The sequence below is a fragment of the Ovis canadensis genome, chromosome X, assembly GCF_042477335.2.
Source record: "Ovis canadensis isolate MfBH-ARS-UI-01 breed Bighorn chromosome X, ARS-UI_OviCan_v2, whole genome shotgun sequence".
NCBI lineage: Eukaryota > Metazoa > Chordata > Mammalia > Artiodactyla > Bovidae > Ovis > Ovis canadensis.
Genome location: NC_091727.1, coordinates 131,501,872 through 131,524,655, shown reverse-complemented (window position 1 = coordinate 131,524,655; position 22,784 = coordinate 131,501,872). Strand labels below are relative to the sequence as shown.

General features: G+C 41.3%; 1 protein-coding gene across 4 annotated transcripts; it reads left to right on the top strand.

Moving 5' to 3' along the window:
- The first annotated feature begins 9,643 nt into the window (after nt 1–9,643).
- On the top strand, nt 9,644–22,156 carry MORF4L2 (mortality factor 4 like 2). Of its 4 annotated transcripts, none has more exons than XM_070290989.1 (5): nt 9,644–10,143; nt 12,869–12,954; nt 13,617–13,685; nt 19,127–19,224; nt 20,611–22,156. In XM_070290989.1, exon 5 carries the CDS (start codon nt 20,635–20,637, stop codon nt 21,496–21,498), a length of 864 nt encoding a protein of 287 aa, XP_070147090.1. In that variant the 5' UTR covers nt 9,644–10,143; nt 12,869–12,954; nt 13,617–13,685; nt 19,127–19,224; nt 20,611–20,634; the 3' UTR covers nt 21,499–22,156. The 4 variants fall into 4 exon arrangements, with proteins under 4 accessions (XP_070147090.1, XP_070147091.1, XP_070147092.1 ...); XM_070290988.1 differs by lacking the exon at nt 9,644–10,143 and adding an exon at nt 11,194–11,468; XM_070290990.1 differs by lacking the exon at nt 13,617–13,685 and having other exon boundaries at nt 9,668–10,143.
- The last annotated feature ends 628 nt before the right edge of the window (nt 22,157–22,784 follow it).

Here is a 22,784-nt window from a genome sequence, read left to right as displayed (position 1 = left end):
GAAACTGACAATTGAGCATCTTTCTGACTTTAAGCTCCTCTTCAAATTAATCAACCTACAGAAGTCATGAGTTCTTATCCGCCTCCCTCCCCTTACACTTTCTAACAATGCCTTGTTGACTGATCTGTTTTATCAGTCCTCAATTTAACACTAATCCTTAACTACTTCAGGCAGTGAGAAACACTGTTATAAAGACAGCCTTGACTATCAAGAGGGCAAGAATGTTTGGGACCTTTGGTCACAGCAACACATTTGCTATCTTGACTGCATTTACTGCTATTCCCACACAGAGAAAGAAACAATTGGCTCTTTTAGAGAACTAATCTCTCATGGGATTTCCCATAAGGCAACTGGGTCAACGGATCGCAATGTCTTAGAATTCTAGATCCTGGCATAAGAGAGCTAGCAGGGCCTTCCTGGACCATTTTGTCTTCATCTGCTCACCAGACAACATCAGACTACACTGAAGGTCTAGTAGGGTGAAGTCCAGGCTGTAAGTGTAACTCCTCCCCTGCTTTCTTTTGAAATTAGTTTGAAGGTATTAAGGAAAAGAATGGAATAGAAAGGGAGGGTACAAAATGTGTCATAATTTATTACATTCGGAGACTCACTTCTGAAACTGCTCTGGCAAGTTGACTACAGGAAATTCAAGGCCAAAGAGTATCTGTAGCTGAGGAAACTCCATTCAGTCCCCAACCTCTCCCATGTTAATCTGTTTAGATGTCCAAAGTCCCAACAGAAAGAGAATAGCACTAATCTTGCCAACAGTTAGGATAGCACAGGTGTAAATGGTGCTGCCACGATCCAAATTCTACAAACTCAGGGTGTCCTTCTCTTTGTGAACTTATCTGTGAAGCCCTTAGTCTTATACTTCTCCTACCCCTTCCCTAATGGAAACATAACCTGTTATCACCGTTTGATTAGCCTAAGTTTCAGGTTGGTCCTTTAAGGAAGGACATAATGTAATTTCTCACTAATACATCATTATCCTTCTTTGAAATATACATTGATTTTGATTGTTAACTCCATTGATTTTGATCAGTTAACTCCATTGATTTTGGTCAATTAACTCCATTGATTTTGGAGTTAACCTTTCTTGCCCCATCTCTTAGAATTTCAAATTCCAGGTGTATGAACCTTCTTCACACAAGGCCACCTAACAGAGTAGAGCCATGAGCTATGGAAATTAATCTCATTCATGTCTATCTGCTACTTAAGTATTTCTCTCTCCCTAATATCCCAGTGGTAGATTCATTTTCAGAGTAAAGGATTCAAAGGAGAGAGAAAGAGTAAAAACTAATGACTGTATCTTTCAGGCTTCACTGGTACCATGTTTGATGTTATCCTTCAACCAAGAGAAAACTAGTTAGGACTGTAGATACAAAACAGTAGCTTTGCTTCCCTTTACTCTCCCTTGGAGTGGGGCCAGGGACAGGGGTGCACTGTCTCTCTGACATCCCCATCTGCTATCTTCCTAACCACCTGAGAACCAAATCTAAGATAAAAGACATCATCCCCTGGCATTGACATCTACTCCTGGATGAAGGCGGGGGCTTTATGATGGTCTTGGAAGGTTTCCGGGGGCCACATGCTTATTTCAACTCCCTTCAGGGGGCAGGCCAGCTTAATTTTTATTGGGTAAACTAATTGCCTTTCCTGTGATTCCACTCTGTTTCACCCAAGAGGTGTACCTTGGAGGCCCGTTTGCCTTATGAGGCTCAGCCTCATAAAGTTCAAGAATGGCTACTGCCCGAATGCCCTTCCAGATATTCTTCACTCTGCTACTTAACCTCTTCCTTTAAGAATGAAAATCTAGTGTGGATTGACATCCATTCTTTGTATCTCACCGAGTCCCCAGTTTTACAGAGGACCAACCCCTGAGATTCAGGTCCTCTGTAGGCTCTTAGTGCCCTAAAAAAAAAAAAAAATCTCCCAAATTGACCTCAAGTAAGGCAAAGTTCTTCACTAGAAATTTGAAGCTATCAACTAAGTGATCAGTATGAAGAATTCACTCAACTGGAACCTCATTAAGGTAGGAATATGATCTTCATCTGTAGCTAAGAACACAGTGTTTGCAACAATGGGGATGGGCAATAAATGCCAGCCCAATGAACAAGTGCACACGTGCATTTGGCCCTACTGCCAACTCTCTCTGGTTGGAAGGACCAGTAAGTGTTCTTGTGTTTTGAAGGAGAGAGTGGTATGGGGGAGCAGGTAGGGAGGGAATATGAGTCCACAAAATGATTAGGAGTCTGGAGCTCAGGGTAAGCTGGGGTTGGAGTTCTCTGTGTATTCTTTGTTTGAACTGTTTTTTGTTTTTCAAAAGTCAGTGTTGGACTTCCCTGGTGGTCCAGTGGTTAAGACTCTGAGCTCCCAACGTAGAGGGCACAGATGCAATCCCTGGTCAGATCCTGCATGCCACAGGGTGTGGCCTTAAAAAAATGCAGTGTTATCTAATGATTTCTTCATCCTATAATCAAAAGCATTCCATAGATATGAAATAATCTCTTCAGTTGGCTTTCACCTACCAACATTGCCTCACTCCCCTTGGATTCATTCATCAACTTTTGTGGAGCACCCACTACAATATGCCAGGCGCTGTACTAACTACAAGGGCAAACGCAGTGAAGAAGAAACATGGCCCCTGCCCTCAGAGGGCTTATATTCTGGTGGAGGAGACAAACTTGTACTAAGTTAGTAGAGAAGAATAAAATGGAGAAAGTGTGGAAGTATTATGGAAATACATAAGAGGCAGAACTGACCTGATTGCGGTAGAAGCTGGGGGAAGGGGTGTCACAGAATGCTTCTCTGAGATGGAGACACTTAAGATATGACCTGAGGGGAAAGTGAGAGGGAGGGAAGCAAGAAGGACCTAAAGGGAGGCCAGAGAGAACAAAGGGAGTTTTTCAAAGGGAAGCAATGTAACAGATTGGCACTTTGCAAAGAACATTCTGAGTCACAGTGTGGGGAACAAATTGCAGGGAGGAGGAGTAGGACACTACCTGAAGATGGTGGCGACTTATAAAGGGGGAAGTAGTAGGTCCTGCTGCCGCTGCTAAGTTGCTTCAGTCGTGTCCGACCCTGTGTGACCCCATAGACAGCAGCCCACCAGGCTAGGAGAGCATAAAAAAAAAATCTCACTTCACCTGGTCCTAGAGTTAAGTGACATTTCAAGTGAGACTTGAAGGCTGGGTTGGGCATGAGTTGCTGGAGGGGTTGAGGAGTTGGAGAGTCTCCAGCGCTGTAAGCTTCTGCTTTAGCCAAAGCAGTTCTCGTGATTGCTAATGCTTTGGTCTCAACCTGGAATGCCGAGTGCCAGTTCCTTCTAGTCAAATCCTGTATATCTTTCCAGGCCCTCTCAAATCCCACCTTCTCTGCTCACACCCAGATATGGCTTTTCTTGCTTCTAAACCCCTATGCCATGTTTGTCACTTGGCGTTTAAAGATCCACTATTTAGTATTGTTACTTAACTTTACATATATCTGCAAACTCCTTGTAAGCTCCTGAAACTTATGAATAGTCTTCCATGCCTTTGGCATCACCCAGGGTACCTAGCACAGTGATGAGCACATAAGGCACTCAATGAATGAATGAATGAGGCACTAGAGCCCCTTCAGGGCTCCCTTAGTAATTCCCTATTATCTGTGAAGCTGATAAGGAAACGGTCTTCTTTCCCTACAAGATTTCTGCTACTTGCCTCCAAAGACCTAAGATTCGAGATCGACAGCTCCTTCCCACTGGTCACTGCTTCTCACTCCCCTTCCAATCCTGCCCCCTCTCCCACCACCACCACCTTCTATTGTTTCTCCTGTCTTCTGGTTGTCAGCCAGGATGAGAAAATGGCCTAGCTGTCCTCAGAGACTTACGCCAGCCTGAACTGCTCTGTGGTGCCATGAAGGGCCAGGACTTTTGTTTACAGCTGGGACCATGGCGAGGTGGTGAGCACAGCTGACAGCCCCACGCTGGAGCAAACATCAATCTTCCTCTGTCCTCTTAGCCAAGTTTCACAGACCAGCTCTATTGAAAACTGGCTGCACCCGCCTGAGTCTCACTGACATCCCACCCACCACTCTGGCCTGGGAGCAGCTGGGTGAATCTCGGCTTTGTACCTTTTAGGCACTGCCCTTGGCTCTCTTCTCTGGCCCCAGCCTCTAATCGTATTACCTCAACTTCAGGGCCTTGAAAGAACATGTACTCCCAGGCCCCCACACTCCAAACAATGTCCCACCTCTCCAAACAAATACTCTGACTCCCACCAGTGTACCAACACCCTCATTGGCTCAGTCGAAGTTGAAACACAACAGCAAAAAGAACCAAACCACCCAGCTTTCAGTGTGTACTTTTATGGAGTCTGCCAAGTTTCCAAGTTGAGCAGACAAGGTTCCAGGCCCTTGGACATTCGTGTGCTTGTGTGATCTTTGCCTGCAGACAGCTTTCCTGCTTGTTTTAAAACCTGCAAATCAGATAGGGCCTGGAGCCTTTACAGAATATCCTTTGAAAGCTTAAGTAAGGTCCTCTTTGCACCAAATTCTGTTTCTTGGCCTTCTCCTTCCCTAGCACCTTTGCTCTCTCTAGCACTCACCTGGGGTGAGAATGAAGCCCTATCTCTCGACCCCAGGTTCCCTTTGCCTGTGTTTCTATGTCTACTGGCTAACAGTTTTGACCAGTTAGCTGAGGCCTGTTTCCTGGTTTTCACCCTCTTCCCATTTCCAAAGGTCCACGGGAGATGATTCACTCCTCTCACTTGCAGTGGCTCATCATAGCAACATGTCTTCGGGATCTGGCAGAGAGGGACTTCAGGCCAGAAGAGACTCCCTTTCTAGGAGACCTTCTCAGAATTTCCAGCAGAGAGGTCTTTTCAATCTAAAATAACCTCCTCCCCATTTTTTACATGGTGTCTTCCTATTATTGGTTGTCATCCAATTATTATCTTAGTCATGTCTGTCTCTTTGCAACCCGATGAACTGTAGCCCGCCAGGCTCCTCTGTCCATGGGATTTCCCAGGCAAGAATACTGGAGCGGGTTGCCATTCCCTTCTCCAAGGGATCTTCCTGACCCAGGGATTGAATCAACATCTCCTGCATTGCAGGCAGATTCTTTACCACTGCACCGTTGGAAAAGCATATTATCCAAGCCCTTGGTTAACAGAAAAGAATCCCATGTGTATTCTCCTTCCCAGGGCTGACAGCACTTTTTAATTTTTTTCTTTTTCTTTTAAACTGTTTTATTGTAGAAACCTTCCCCCAAAACACCCAAAAGTAGTCTTTAAAATGACAGCTGAAATTTTCAAAAGGTATAGCTTTTATCATTCCCACTAAAATGAGGACTGTGGGGGCAGGTTATAAGCATGAACATAGTTATATTTGAAAAAGGACTCAAAGCATCCTCTCGAGACAATGCTTGGATCATAGGACCCAGCGTACACTGGTGGAAATCAGTCCTCATCTCTGTTGGTTGATGTGTACCACAGATGGGTTGACACAATCATTCCAAGTGAAGTGTGTGGTTCACAAAAGCACACATTTTGGTGAATTACATGCTAAACTGTTGACTCAGGCAGGGAAAACCAAGAGATTATGGTGCAAGTCTGGCATCCGAAGGTCATTCAAGGACTACATCGCTTAGATGCAAGTTCTCAGTCACTTATAGTAACCTCTTTCTGCCACATAGATGAGTTAGTTGAAGCAGAGGGGGTTTGATTATAGGAGAGGAGAGGTATTAGAAGAGAGTAGATAACCCCCAAAAGGATAAAACTTTCCCATGACTAGCTCCATCATTGGCCCTGTCTGTCATGGGCTAGCAAACTAGACTGATCCAGACTAATTTGCCGAACTGGTTTTATGAAATCCCTATGGAACGAGGTAGGTATAAATAGATAGAAAAAACATTGTTATTAAAGAAACACCATTTTGCTTAGCCTTGAAATATTAGGGTTTTTTTTTTTAACTTTTAACTTAACCAATCATTCTTCAAACAAACAAACACCCAGTAAGCCCCATGTGCTTAGCTGCTCAATTGTGTCCAACCTCTTGCAACCCCATGGACTGTAGCCCGCCAGGCTTCTCTGTCCATGGGAATCCTCCAGGGAAGAATACTGGAGTTGGTTGCCATGCCCTCCTCCGAAGGATCTTCCCAACCCAGGGCTTGAACCCAGGCCTTCCACATTGCAGGTGAATTCTTTACCATCTGAGCCACCAGAACCCAGTAAGCTAGTCAGAACCAAATGAAAAAATAGCAAATTAACCTTAGAATAGAGCAATTTCATCTACTACCCAGAAGCCATGGGAAGATACTGGTGTCCCTCTTTATATTCCAGAAGAGACTGACCACTACCTTCCAGACCTAGGAAGAGACCTAGGCTCTTCCAGACCTAGGCTAAGAAATTAGCCAAAGGGTAAGACAAGCAAGGCCAACAGATACCTTTGGGCAGGGTAGGTCCCACCCTGCACAAGGGTACCCAACTGAGAGGGAGCAAATGGAGGCTGAAATTCATTCTTCAACTGCCCTAGTGGCCTCCAACATTCCTGAGAAAGAAAAACATTTTTCTAATTGTTCCTCTAGTGTGGCTGCTTCTCTGCAATTTGTCTGCCCCCACGTGGCGCATGTTTCTAATTAGCACAAAGGCATCATATGAGCAAATAGTAGCCTTAAAAATTAACTTAGAGATCTTAGAGCCGTCAGGTGTTGCGAAGGCTGCAACCATGAATAACCTTTGTCTGGCCTTGGGCCTTGAAACTAAACATTGACTGAAGCTATCTTTCCCTTCCTGTTAACTCAGACTGTGAAGACAGTAATTCAGCTGTAAAATGAAAAGGAAGAAGAGTAACTCGCATTTGCTGAAAATCTGAAAATCTATTAAGAGTCAGGAATCTGCTGAAGCTTCATCCCACTAGTAAGTGGAAGGGGCAGGAGATAATTCACCTTTGAGTGGGTACCATGACATAATAGGAAAAATCATGGGTTTTGGAGTCACAAGAGAGAACTCTGAATCTTTGCCCTGCTGTTTACTAGTTGGCAACTTGAAGTGAATATTTAACTTCTCTGGGCTTCAGTGAGGAGTCACAAAGATAATAGATGTAAAGAGCTGAGCATAGTGCTGCCTGGCACATATAAGGCATTCAGCTCCTATGTCTTTTTCTGCTACCACCCTAACTCCAAAGTTAATTCACATTATTCACACCATTGGCTTTTAGGACCTCATTCAATAGAGCATAAGGACGAGTCTGTGCTGTGCTGCTCTGCTCAGTCGTGTCTGACTCTTTGTGACCCCGGGGGCTGTAGTCTGCCAGGCTCTTCCGTCCATGGGATTTCCCAGGCAAGAATACATGGAGTGGGTTGCCATTTCCTTTGCCAAGGTAACTTCCAGACTCAGGGATCAAACCAACATCTCCTGCAATATCAGGCAGATTCTTTACCACTGAGCCACCTGGGAAGCCCCCAAGAATGGGTCTACCAGACAGAATATTGAAGTGAGAGTCAGGAGACATCGGTCCCAATGCCAGACACCTCCCTTGATGTACACTGAGTAAGTTACTCCCCTCTCCTGATCCCATCAATAAAACAAGAGAACACGTCTAGCTCTGATGCTGAAAGGCAAGAGCAGAGGAAATTACTTTTCTTGAGCACCTGCCATGATATACACACCAAGTTAGGCCCTTTTGCATACCTTATATACATATGCTAAATCAGCACTGTCCCATAAAACTTTCTGATGTTGGGAATGTTCTGTATCTGACAATATCTAATTTGGTACTAACACTAGCCATAAGTATCTACTGAGCCCTTGAAATGTGCATAGTGCAACTGAGGAACTAAATTTTTTATTTTATTTAAATTTAACTAATTCAAATTTAAATACCCATGTATTTAGACAGTGGTTACTGTATTAGATACTGCAGCTCTAAGATAATGAAGCAGGAATATTTGTTCCCATTTACTGTATGTTGAAACTGGGGCTTAGAAAAATTTATGAATTTGCTGAAAGTAACATAAATAGTAAATAAACCAGATTCAAAACCAAGCAGTAGAAAGTTTAGCAGCTTACTACTGTCAAATACACCAGGAATTACCTAGGCTCCACTACTCACAAATTATATAACCAAAGAGAGATAATTATAGTCTCTAGAATTCACTTTCATCGTCTATAAAATAGGGATAATCATCGCCTAATTTGTAGGCTTTCTGTTGAGATTACTAGGTTAGAGCTATATAGAGTGTGGCTTTCAGCAACTGTGTTTCCTCACCACCCTTTTACCTCAGCCCCACACAGAAGAGGTTTAGACAGAAACTAAAAAAGATAACTGTAAGGTAGAGGGGGCATTTGGGAAAAATAAAAGCAAGAACGGAAACACCTACGAGCTTTCATATGTTATCTTTCATAGAATGGAGTTGAGGGAAGGTATGAAATCATCAAACTGCTTCCACTTATTTGGTTTGCTTCCTTGCCGTATTCTTGATACTCCAGTCAATGTTAGCCAAGGCAGGGAACAAGGTATATATAATGTATTCTGAGGCCCCAAAAGACAAGATAATGCAGCTGAACAACACAGTACTGTCAAGGGCATGGGCTCAAAGGGCAGGTAAAGGTCAATCCTGGCTCCCAAATTTTGTATGCACAAAATAATAGACACCACTTCACAACAGTCTTTCATCTGTGAAACAGGACAGATAGCATGCAGGGTGTCTCAATAAAAAACATGTTTATTATTTTGCTTTACATTCTGTAGCACCCTCTAGTGGAGTGTACAAAAATAAGCACTATATTTCTACCCTCCAAGAAGTGTGCATTGGAATCACCAGAATAGTTTGTTATAACACAGACACCCAAACCCTAACAACTACTAGAATTTCTGATTAATTAGTTTGGAGGTGAGAATCTAAATTTCTGACAATTCCCCACCAGGTGGTGCTATTGGTGTGTCTGGAAAACACTTTGAGAGCCTCTGCTCTAAATCCCACCCCTCCCCAAAGGGTGCACGTGTGTGCCCAGAAACACATATGCACACACACACAAACGTATGGAATCTATAACTGAAATAAGTATAACTTGTGTTGTTTTATTTTATTAGTATGCCTCTAACAAGGATTTTGTGAAGAAGTAAAGAATATCATGGGATATGACACAACATCTAAAATATAGAAAGCATGCAAAAAAACAGGATCACAGAACATAAATCCCAGGTTCTCAGAACTAGTAAGTGGTGGAATTGGGCTCAAAATTAGGCCTCTAATTAGGCCTCTAAACTCCAAAAACATAATAAAGTTTCACAGTACTACTGCAGAAGACAGGGTGAAAACACAAATATCCGATCATAATTTCAAAAGTGAAAGATCAGTTTTCAATCCCAGGGTCCAAGCCCAGTGAAGACAAATGTCTGTACTGACCAGAAAACCACCTGTGTTTTCCCTGCAGCAGAGCAGGGGTCAGGGTGAGGTGGTAAAGCGGGGCAGGTGGCAGCATTTGAAAAGATCCTAACCCCACAGAAAGGGTTAGAATCTTCGTATCTTAATCGGCGTCAGTGCTTGGGGGTCATTCATCAAAAATCCCATGGACAGAGGAGCCTGGTGGGCTGCAGTCCATGGGGTCGCGAAGAGTCAGACACGACTGAGCGACTTCACTTTCACTTTTCACTTTTATGCATTGGAGAAGGAAATGCAACCCACTCCAGTGTGCTTGCCTGGAGAATCCCAGGGACGGGGGGAGCCTGGTGGGCTGCCGTCTATGGGGTCGCACAGAGTCAGACACGACTGAAGCGACTTAGCAGCAGCAGCAGCACCCCCAAAAAAGGCAAGAAGAAAGAGATGGGAGGGGGAATTTTTTTTTAAGGAGGAAAGAAGAAAGGAGGTAAACATTTGAATAGAGCCCTACCTGGTAGGGCTATTAATAAGTTAATTTGATTTTTCTCGAGAAATGAAAGATATATATGATCTTTATAGATTGGAAAGTTCAGCAAATCAGAAAAAAAAAAAAAAAAGATGGGGGAATCCCATAATTCCAGGGACCAAACAGCCAATCCTTTGCTGGAATTTGGCGGCATCTAGTGGCAAACTCAAAAGGTATAAACCTCACACGGAGAACTTTCTGGAAAATTAGAGTGCATACTTGCGTTAAGAGCACTCTGCCTGGAAATCAGAACAAGCAGGTAAGAGAGCCTCAGCCCCCACAGAAATTCGGAGTCCCTAGTGGAGGGGAAGTCTGTCGTGTACAGATATTCTCAGCAAAATATTGTGGCAGAATTGGACGCAACTTGGGGGTGGGGGATGGACGGGGGAAGGAGCGGGGGTTGGGGGAAGACGGCTATTAGGGAACAGCAAAGCTGCTTTTTGGAACTGCTAGTAAGCGAATGGGGGATTTGGTTGTTAACTGCTGCTGGGCTACGGCTTAGAACGGGATTTTTGATTCGGAGATAGACGTGGCAAGAAAGTATTTTTAGGGTTTAAAATCAAATCGATAGGGGAGACCGAAGTATTTCTAGCGAAAACCCTTTATCTCGGTGATGGTCGCCATAACTTAATTGCTTAAATTTCCGTTTTATATGAATAATTTTCAAACATAAGTAGAAAAATGATCCGCATAGAACGCGCGCGCGCACGCGCGCACACACGCGCACGCACCCGCCCCAGAACACACACCAGCCCCGACGCTAGGGGCGCACGCCTGCGCACACCAGCCACCTCCAGCGCCACGAGGCCTGGCGTTCGCGCACACGCCAACGCCAAGGCCGCGCGGGCTCGCTTGCGCACAGGAGCCCTGACACCGCGCGCCCGCAGTACCCCCCACCCCCAACTCGCACACACATCAAAACCCCCAGTCAACCTTTATTTTTTTTTTTCCTCCGGGAGTTGCGCAAGAGGTTCGGGGGCGTGGCCGCAGATTTGACCTAGCGCTTCCCCACTCGCGGGGACCTTAGCTCATTTCCGCCCATCCTGTTTCCGCAGGCCACGTAGACACTTCCTTTCCCAGTTGGGGGGGAACCCACAATGCCTCCCTGCAGGAAAAAAAAAAAAAAGAAAGAAACCTCTGGGCAGGGGAACTCTGGGTCGTGAAAGTGGGCCACGTGAACACTCTGCCCTATAGACTTATGACCCAACCGCTGTCGCGCTTTTGGAGGGCGGGCTGAAAACCTAAGAGGGCGAACGTCATTGGTCAGAGCCCTCACTAAAGGAGAAAGGTAATTGGTTTCCTTCAAGCCTTAACGGTGAAGAAGCAGGTTGCTAGCACCCGCCTTTACTGCGGCGGAGTGTCATTGCTGACGTGGTGAGCTTCATCCAATCATTTGGTTATAGAACATTCTAAAACTTAGATGAGACGATTGTGATTGGCTGTAGGGCATAAGCCCGCCTCCAGGGTGACGTGTCTGCCTATGGATATCAGTTGCCAGAGAAACCTGGCTTTACTATGGCGGTTGGAGAGTCGGCAGTGATCACACGTCGTCGTCTGTCGGAAAGAACTGGATCCTCGTTTCAGGTTTCGGGGTGGGGGTGGGGAGAAAGGGTTGACGATTTCCTCTTATCGTCGCGTATACAGACAAGATTAATTAATGGCTTTACTATCGGGCAGAACTAGATTCGAATTCCTACTCGCCAACGCCCAGCTTGGGCTGGCTGTTCTTTCTGTGTCTCGGTTTCCATGTTTGTAAAATGGTGATAATAATAGTATCTGTCTCAGAGACTTGTGCCTCAGAGGCGTGTGCTGTATATTAGAGCGTATAATATACGACTGCTAGGTAATGTAATACGTATAATAACTTAATACGCACCGTGGCTCCGGAAGACGTTAGCTATTACTGTGGAGAGAAAAACCCGCGTAATAGAGTGAGAAAAAACGTAAAATTATGTAAAGTCGTTCCTTACAGTGCTTTTCCTATCACCTCCTTCCGTAAAAGAAATTCGAGATACAAAAGAGACGTATCAGTCTTTACCAATGAAATAATTTATTTGACAATTACCTCAAAATAGCGGGGATTGGAATTTTCCGTATTGAAAAGTTAAAAAAAAAAGCGGGGGTGGGGAGAAACGGAGAATGAGGAATGAGAGCTAGCTGGAGATGAACCACATGCGATGAGTAGGCCTTGTTTGAATCCTGATTCGGGGAAATCAACTATAAAAAAATACTTAAAGGTGCATCAGGAAATTTTAAAGACGGATTCGACATTTGATTTTTTTTTAAGGAATTAATGACGATGTTTTTAGACGTTGTAATGATACTGTGGTTATGTTTTCAAATTGCCTGTAGCTTACAGAAATATACGAAAATACGAATTAAACAATAAAAGCATTCAGACTGGCTTCAAAATACCTTGATGTCTAGGATTTGCTTCAGAATTAGCTCAGCGGTAAGGGGAGGTGGCGAGGGGCATAGATAAAACAAAATTGGCACTAAATGAATCGTTTAAGCTGAGTGATGAGCTTATGGGATTCCTTGTATTGTTCTAGCTTCCTTGGTATATGTTTGAATTTTTCCATAATAAAATACAGAAAGTCAGCTATTCAGTGCTCTTGAGAAAAACAAGAGGGGGGGGGCGGCAAGCAGTGGGTGGGGTTACAGATAAAACAAGATGGCCTTCAGTTGGTAATTGTTGAAGCTGGATGATAGATTCGCAAAGGTTTATATTATTCCCCTACATTTTTATCCATTTGAAATTATCCTTAATAAAACTTAGAAAAAAGCAAAAACAAATTATCGGAAATCATGATAAATGTACAATAAGGTAAATTTGAAAATGTAGCCACAAGAAAGGGGGAAAAATCTTGTACGTATTTTATCAGCTTTGGTGTCCTTTGTGTATGTTAAAATGCATTGGTGGAAAACAAAACGTTCATCTCATATCTTTATGTCCTTTGCTGTCCCCTTGTTTGACCTTCTAGACTACCATCAGAAAAACTAAGTTTGCTGTGTAGTGAGGATCAGGTCTGATCCTGATTGCAGAACATCCCTCATTACAGAATCTTGGGTAAGTGCCTCCCTTCTCCTGGCCTCAGTTCTCAAACAAGATAATTCCACATAACCTTGATAACTATCTAGGAATATTTTGAGGATTAATAAGGGCCTGTCGAGGAAAGCACTCTACATTCTAAGAATGGAAGGATGGAGCTAAGTCCATCTGTGCTTTCAGTATAGAAAGTGCCTAAAAATCAGTGGGCCCTGTAATCTTACATTCCTTGGTAAAGGATACTCTCTAATACTGCCTATAGTTAGAGCTGTGCATCTATATATATATTTTTTAAAGTTTGTGGCATTCCCTATGCAACATAATTGAGTGGTCAAGAGCAAATACTGACTTCCTGAATTTAAATCCTGGTTCTGCCACTCACTGTAGGATCCTGGGCAGAATACTTACTCACTCTGTCTCTAAAGTTCCTCATCTGTAAAATAAAGATAATGGTTCCTACTTCATTGGATTATTAAGGAAATTACATGTAAATTGTTTGGCACATATAAGTAGTTGATTTAATTAATCATTGTGACTATTAGTCCTTCTGGTACATCCTGTTTTACACACTTGTGCATATGCACATATGCACACACGCACTAATAAAAGCAATAGATACCTTTTTGGAGTTGTTAATAATAATAATAATAATAATACTGTTGATTTCTCTCCTGATTTTCCAGAAGCAGCGGTTACTACTAGAACTGAATTCTGAAATTATAACTTCTGACTTATCCTAACACTCTAGAAAGGTATTGAGTATGTTGATCATATTTATTTATAAGGAAATTTCTAGAAACTGTAATTTTTAACTAGCAAATCAAAACCATATTCAGTCTGCTAACAGGTTTTATATTATTCCTCTTTTGTCTCAGACTCAAAAAATAAAATGTTAAACATTAATGTTCCAAGATCCAGAATTGATATAAATGTAACTGACACAGTGTATATGCATTTAAAGATTTATTCCAACAAACCACTGGATTTGTTCACATTCATTTCTGACACAGTCATACACAAAAATGTCAGTAAATGGAGTCTGTATTCCTGAATAGCCCATCATTTGGGTGAGGAGATGAAAGAAGGTTTTTCAGTCTCTTGACAGCTTTATTTTCCCATGGAGTCACTATATTTTCCTTGCTACTTCCCGCCTCCCCTTCTGAAAGCTAAGTTGCAGAGGAGGGCACACTGCCCTGGTGGGAAAGATGCAACAGATTGGAAGGGGGAGGGCACAGAACCTCTTCATGGGAGACTATTTGGAGAGTGATTAAAGGTGAAAGAGAGGTGGACTGTTAGGCCAGTAGCAGCCCAGAGAAGGCAAGGGTCAAGGTAACCTGAAGGAGCCTCGAGGGGGAAAAGAACCTTGACCTGGGCCTCTGAGGATGGAGAGAATCCATAAGGGGAGAAGGAAACCAGTTCAAATGTTATGCATGTAAAGTATATGATATACAATGCTTAAGTCCAGCTGTATGTTAGAACCATGAATAAGAATAGATCCGAAAATTAATAATGATTTTAAATATGCATATTTTAGTGTAAATCTTTAGTCACTTAATTGATATGTGAATCAGTCTCATAATATACAAAGCTAAAATGTTACAGAGTAGGCCCAGGTTTCCTTTCCTCACGCCCACATTTCTCTTACTCTCCTCAGAGTTTACCACTATATTATCAGTTCTATTTCCTTCTAGATCTCTAAATTATGCACCTGTTTAAAATGTAGGATATATATATATATAAAATATTCTTTGGTGTTTTCTTTTACATAAATATGCTATCATAGATACTGTTTGACAAGTTGCCTTGGATGTCTTCATGTCCATTATAGAGTTGTTTGATTCCATTCACAGTGGCATTCCTTTAACTAGTATGATAGTCCATATAAAGAGTAAGCCATGTTTTGTTTTGCCAAATCACTATTGATAGTCCTCCAGGTTGACCCCAGTGGTTTTCTGTTTAATTTATACTTCACCAAACATCCTTGGAACCCCTTTACAAGTGTTAATTCCAGGGCAATATTTATGTCTTTAAATTATGATGATTAAACCAGTGTTGATACTGGTGGGAGAGGAAACATCATTATGACAGACTGGATAACCTAGAAACAGTGATACTTTTAAAAATGGAATAATCAAAAATCATTGGAAACTAAGTACCTTTAAAGATCCATATAATTTAGAATGCTATAAAACAATTCAAATCAGTGGGGAAAGGATAGGCTCTATAAATTAGAAAAAAATTAGGCATAATATTTGGAAGAAACTATAAAATACTGAGAGAGAATACAGGAAGTCATTTAGAATATTGATTTGGGAGCATTTTCCCCAGGCATGACATGCCAAAGTTCACAAAGGGAAAAGTTGACACATTTGTGTTTTTATACACACAGTGACCCACTTAGAAGAATAATGACAGTTTGGAAAAAATATTTCTAACACACAAAAACACCTAGTGTTTAATTACTAGAAGTCAATAAAAGACAAAACAACATAGTAGAAACAGGGACAAAATATATAAGAGATGGATACATACAAATATCTGAACATATGCTCAGTATCACACAAATTCAAATAAAAATATCTTTCTACATATTAGATTACCCCCCTTTTTTTTTTGCCAAAAAGATGTTTATCCAGTGTTGCTGAAGTTGTGGGTGAATAAGCTTAACATTTTTGCTGGGAGTACAAATTAAAACATTTCTTCACAAATTAAATTTATCTCTTAAGTCATCAAAGTTGTAAATAAGCAAACCCTTTGAGCAGTTGAGAATGCCCTTCTGAATACTTACTTAATTCGCTAATATATCTATACACTGATATCTGTTAACAACATTTCTGTAATAATGAAGTGTTGGAAACAGCCTAAATGTTCGTTTATATGGGACTGGTTAAATTATACTATGTGGAGATTATAGAACGATGTGGATGTTAAAAAGAATGAGCTAAGTATGTGGCCATAGATGCCTGTGATAAAGTGAGAAAACGTGAGGGGCAATATGTGTCTCACCTTTCTCAAGACAGTGTAAATCCATGATACATAATCACAATAAGAGCATAACAGACACATTTAGTTTTAAAAGTAGGTTTCTGTGTGAATGTGTACATAAAAAGATTTGAAGACATTCTGAGATCAGGGAGGGAAGGTGGTAAGAGGATGCCCATATATATCTATATATTTTGGTGTTTATAATTATGTAATTTTATGATTATGTAAAGGAACTATTACTCAAATGCTACCACAAAATTAATTACTTGGGAATATAGATTTTCAGTTCACAACATAAATAGTTTTTGGGTGGGTTGAGGAATTCATATATTTTAAAAATCCATTAAAATGTCATCAATTTTTAAGCTTAATGGAAAAACCACATGTTTCATCATATGCATCTTTAAAAATCTCATCAGACACTATAAACTGGGAGAAATATTTGCCCAGATATGACAATTGATAAGCAACTATAAAAAGCTCTTAAGAAGCAACTCAAAATGAATAGAGGACATGTAAAATATACCTGGCCAGGAAACATTTTTTTAAAATACCAAGACAGCTAATAAAAGAAATAACAAGCACCTATTTTCCTTATCAGGTTACAGTGCAGACCAGAGTTGTGAGTTTAAAAATTGGTACAAATTGTGAGAGAAGTAATTTGGCAGCATATTTTAAGCTACTAAATCCACATCTGGGGGCAAAAAAAAAAATCTTTTAATTACAGGAAAAATTTAGGGGCGGAATCACTTTCCAGAAAGAGGGTGGTTAGAAAGTATGCCCATTTGGTTTCATCTCATACAGCTCTCAAGGTGTATGCATATTCCAACCTTATTAACATGGGGAAATGATCCGTCAAAATAGTAAGGTTTTAAATATCTAAGATTTGATACCAAACCTTCAAGGATTTACACAGAAATGGAAGATAGAAAACTAACACAAACATACGAACATGTTTTCTCTGGCATACCCTAGAACTGACGTAGGGAACAAGTGGGAAAATATTTGATGACCGTCATTCTTAATTTGTGCTTCCATTTTCCCCATGTGCTGAATCACCTCACTGATTCACTAATGTATACCCAGAAGGGACCTAAGTGCTGCTGCAGAAAGTGAGAGATACATATTACAAAGCTTATGACAAGTGGAGATTAGTGGTGTAGTTCCATAAGCAGAACAGGTGAAACATTTAAGTAAATACTAAGTTGTGGAGTACTGACAGCTCATATGGTATCAGAGATGGGGCTAGAGTAGTTAGGAAATCTAATGGGACTTTTCCTGGTAGATGAGGTAGCTGAAGGGAGGAAGCATGATGCAAATAACAAGCCAGTAAACAAACTCAAACTGGCACATTCAGTTTAAAACAGCTCAAAGCAATGTGTAGTGCTAACGTTTTTAATGAGGAATATCCACAGCATGTATGTCATCCAGTGATGGAGTGATGTAAACTTCTAGCAAGGGAGGTGCAAAGTGCAGTGACCCTAATAAGTTTGTATTACAAGTAGGAGACAGACATCAAAAGGATGGTTTTTCCTCCCTTTGATATCTGGCTTCTGACTCCAGGTAGTAATAGTTGGTTGATCTGTGGGATACTCAGATGAAAATAAAGGTACTGAGACCATTCTAAGAAAGGCTGCTTCCTTGGCTTTATTCAGTCTGAGCACAAACCTGGGTATTTTCCTGTTCAGTGTCAGACATTTCATTCAACTTTGGACTTGATATGAATAATAGAATTTGTAAAGAATGATGAAATTCACTCACTTAATGAAAACCATGTAGAAATCCTTATGGTTTTCTTTCCATAAATAAGTATAATCGATGCTATAATATACAGGAGGTTCAGCGGTCATTCTTAGGTTCCTCAGTAAGGAACTGCTAATGACCAGTGTGACATCCAGAAGACTTCTCTGCAGCCTTGCTCCACTTCTGTGTGTTTTGCAGTCTGCTTGGCACTGGGCCATCTTGCTTTTAGTAGTTGGTATTTTAACTGTCCCCTTGTTTGTGGAAGCTCTGCCCATTATTCCTCAGGTAGGTTTTCTGGATATCACCTCTCTATTACTTAACTCTGATATCCTCACATACTGTGTCCCCTCTGTCCCAGTTATAGTAAAATTTTTGTAAGAAACATTTTGTAAGCCTAGTAGCTTACAATGTAATACCATGAAACACTAACCACATCTGATCCTTAACAGGATGTGTCTATATATCCCTCTCAGCCAGAAGGTTCTGATTCCTACAGGGTCAGTGTCTGTATTCACAAATTTTGATGCTGAAGAGCACCTTTGCTCGGATTTCCGCTGAGAGCTTTGTGTTCTGTCAGAGGAAATCATACTGACTTCCCTGATGCAGGGCTCTAGTTTTCTAGTATTACTTACCTCATTTCCCCTTCAGGGATTCCCTGACACCTGCTCACATAATCTCAGGGGCCCTAGCAATTGGCAAAAGGGCTTTTTCTATGGGTTAAAATTGTGGTTACCAGAGAAACCTGGTTTCAGGCTTGTCCACCATCACATCTCATTCTTTCCCAGAGGGAACCCTGGTTTTAATAGTCTGATATTTATTCATCTAGATATTTTCTGATGTATACACGTCAGTTTAAAACACAGAAGTTGGACCTCGCTGTTGATAAGAACTATCTAAAACATGCTTATTTCTCCACTTGGGCTATCTCTGGGATCCTGTTGTAAACATCATACATTATGCAACTTGCCTGTTTACCTAATAGTGTATAATTGAATATCATCCCACATCACTGCGTGAATCTGCTTAATTCATTTGAATGTTCTTCCATGGTGTGCATACATCATAGTTTCTATTGTCATTTCCCTATTGAAGAATAGATATTTCCAGTTCTTCAGTATTACAAATACCACTGCAATGAACATCCTTGTATCCTTACTCACATATGCAGATACTCCTGCAAGGTACTGTGTTGGCTGTTCAGCCACATTGTATTTATGAAATTCTTACCTAGGGGTAATTCGCCACATTCCATAGATGAAAGAGGCCAAGAAAGCTTAACATATCTTGCCCAGAGCCTCACAACCCATAAATGACAGCCTAACTGAAGTAGAAGTATGTCTAACAGCAGGACCATGTGTTTTCTCTGATACCACAACTGTAAACCACATGTTTTAAAGTTAGGTTATTTTTTCTTTTTCCTGGATTTCACAAAAGGTCATTGTTGATGCCTGCTTCCCCTTTCTAGGTTGTGTCTCACCTCATCTCCACGACCATCCCAGAAGATCTATAAGATTCCATCTGGGAAAACACTAGGAGTTCTTGGCAGGGAAAGAAGAGGATTGCGTAAGTCAAAGGACTTGTTTAATCTGTCATTCCGTAAGAATCACAGAAAACTTGTTTTCATCTTTATCTCACTAACCCTCTGCTGCATTTTACAGTGTAAATCATCTTTTTCCTTCTTGAAATTCTCAACTTCTTTGGATTCCAAAATAACATTGTCCTAATTCTCCTATGGCTGCTTGGACCATTTTTGCTTGTGGGGTTTTTTTTTGTTTTTTTTTTGGTAGTCTTTCTCTCTGCTCATCCCTTAAGTATAATTCTTTCTTAGGTTTGTCCAGAATTCTAGACTTGTTCAGTTCTTCCTCTATCCTCCATGAACTATTTCTATTCCTATCTATATGATGATTACACTCAGGTCTCCATTTCTGCTTCTGACCTCTCACCTAAGCATTAAAGTCACATGTTTAACTGCATACCTCACACTTAATAGGTCTATACCAAACTTTCCTCTCCAGTCTCTTTCCTCCTCTTCTAGATACAGTCTTATTTGGTGATAATACTATCACCTAATCACCCATTCTCAAAACCCTGGCAGTCATCATGGACTTTATCCCTCACCAATTTATCACTGCCAACAAGCGATTGCTGAAAGTAGCATTAGGTACCATTTCTTATTTGCTCTAAAAATATCCTGTGTTTATATAACTATCACTATACTAACCTTGTTGTTTCATAATTGTCACTTTAGATACTCGAATCCCTAGTACCTGGCATAATACCTGTTCCAAAGTACATAAGCAGTAATATATGAAGACTAACTTGAATGAATGAATTAACTTGTTTCCTATTTTATTACTAATTCCAAACTAACCATTAAAAATTGGTGCTTTTACTAATTCATTAATTACCCAGACCTGAAATTGTAGGGCCACCTGTGACTCCTCTCTCTCCTTCATTTACCAAGTTCTCTGTTCACTTTCTCTTGACTCTGTCATCAGCCTAGTTCAGGCCTACCTGGACTTACACAAAAACCTTTGCTGGTACGCATTTTGCTTCCAGGCAGCTAAATTAATCTTTCTTGTTTCTTCTGTCTTGTCATTTTTCCTCTTCAGAAATCCTGAATTTCACCTCCACTGCCTTTTGTAGTTTAATTCATTCTTTCTCTGAAATTATATTCTTGTCGTTTGAGTAACATCAAAAAACTAATTTATGGGCAGGTCTGATGAGTGACTGGGTAGGCTGAGAGTAGTGGGTGAGGGGTAGTGAGGATCAAAGAGTGAGCAAAGAGGTAGTAAGTCACTAACAATTAATTGGTTGGCCCTGAAATAGGATCTGAAATCCAGATTTCAAGAGAGTAGTGTGTGTTGTGCTTTAATAGGCCTTTAGGAAGCACACTGTGTTCAAGGTCTCCATAGAAAACAACCAAATAAAATGTTTTATATATTACAGTGGTTGGAATAAAAACAGGGTTGAATGAGTTCCAGAAAGCAGGGTTCTCAAACCCGTGGACACCAATCTGCCGAAGAAGACAATTTCAAAAAACCAACTAGAAGCAATATGCAAAGAAGTAAAATGAGAGGGTCCTCTGGAAAGAAGACAGCTGGTCCCCAGCAGAAGAATCTGGAAGCAGCACTCCCAGGCAGATGGGGGGGTCGCTCTGCTGAGAATCCCCCATCGGGGTCGGTGAGGAAGACCAGAAGGAACAAACAGAAGACCCCTGGGAATGGAGATGGTGGCAGCACCAGCGAAGCACCCCAGCCACCTCGGAAGAAAAGGGCCCGGGCAGACCCCACAGTTGAAAGTGAGGATGCTTTTAAGAATAGAATGGAAGTTAAGGTGAAGATTCCTGAAGAATTAAAACCATGGCTTGTTGAGGACTGGGACTTAGTCACCAGGCAGAAGCAACTTTTCCAACTCCCAGCCAAGAAAAACGTGGATACTATTTTGGAAGAATACGCCAACTGCAAAAGATCACAAGGCAATGTTGACAACAAGGAGTATGCAGTTAATGAGGTGGTGGGAGGGATAAAAGAGTATTTCAACGTGATGTTGGGCACCCAGCTGCTCTACAAATTTGAGAGGCCCCAGTATGCCGAAATTCTCTTGGCTCACCCTGATGCACCAATGTCCCAGGTTTATGGGGCACCACACCTCCTGAGATTATTTGTAAGAATTGGGGCAATGTTGGCATACACGCCCCTTGATGAGAAGAGCCTTGCATTATTGTTGGGCTATTTGCATGATTTCCTGAAATACCTGGCAAAAAATGCTGCGTCTCTGTTCACTGCCAGCGATTATAAAGTGGCTTCTGCTGAGTACCACCGCAAAGCCCTGTGAGGGTCTACTGACCACTCGCTGTTACGTCTGGTATCTGTAAACGCTCTTTTTGTTCTTAGTCTTTTTTCTTGTATAATTGATACTCTTTAAAATCGTTAATGTATAACAGGGCTTATGTTTCAGTTTTCTGTTTTCTCCTAAACAGAAAATAAAAGGAGTGTAAGCTCCTTTTCTCATTTCAAAGTTGCTACCAGTGTATGCAGTAATTAGACAAAGAAGAAACATTCAGTAGAACATTTTATTGCCTAGTTGACAACATTGCTTGAATGCTGGTGGTTCTATCCCTTTGACACTACACAATTTTCTAATATGTGTTAATGCTACGTGAAAAATGCCCTGATTCCTAGTGCCAAAGGTTCAACTTAATGTATATACCCGAAAACCCATGCAATTGTGCTTTTTTTTTTATGGTGCTTGAAGTAAAACAGCCCATCCTCTGCAAGTCCATCTATGTTGTTCCTTAGGCATTCATTCTATCTTTGCTCAAGTTGTTGAAGGATGGTGGTTTGTTTCATGGTTTTTGTATTTGAGTCTAATGCACGTTCTAACATGATAGAGGCAATGCATTATTGTGTAGCCATGGTTTTCCGGAGAAGTTGATATTTTAGGAATCGTATTTCAGATCTTAAATAAAATTTGTTTCTAAATTTCAAAGCAAGCAATTTGCAGTGTGTCTTTAATGTTGTTGAGCCTGAGAAATCGGCAGGCTCAGGAAAGACCTAGATGGTACTAAAGGAGAGAGTTCCGACTCCTAGTGAAAGAATTCCTTTTATTGTTGGGTGTAGCAGCTGGGATGCACCCTGCCAGGTCAGCTTCTCTTCTCTCCCCTCTGTGTGGCTGCTCAGGGTGGGATTGCTTTCTACTGATGCTTATAAGAGCCACTTTTGTTCCTGAGGCCCCTTGTCTCTATGAGTTGGGCTAGTATAATAGGATATTTAATGGGTACTGCAACACTCCTTTAAAGTTAGGGAGAGCATTGCTGTTTCCCACCAGAGGAAGCATGGGCAGCCACCTCCAGTATTAGACATACTTGTAGATTTGGGAACAAGGATGGCAGCTTTTCCAGCTCCAGCATTAATGCCATGTTCCCAATGCTTCAATAAACCCTTGGACATAAGATTGGGAATCCTAGAGTTAGGGAGTCTGTGGAGAAGAGGGACAGTGTTGGACACCTGTGACGATAAATCTGTCTTCTGTGAAAATCCCCTAGTCAAACGAAGTTTTGCTTCACAACACTGTTACTACTTTAGTGAAAAAAGTATTCTATGGTTACCACAGAAACTTTG

What these genes read in the sequence shown, in the direction of transcription:
- MORF4L2 (XM_070290989.1), top strand. Translation starts at nt 20,635, where the DNA reads ATGAGTTCCAGAAAGCAGGGTTCTCAAACCCGTGGACACCAATCTGCC.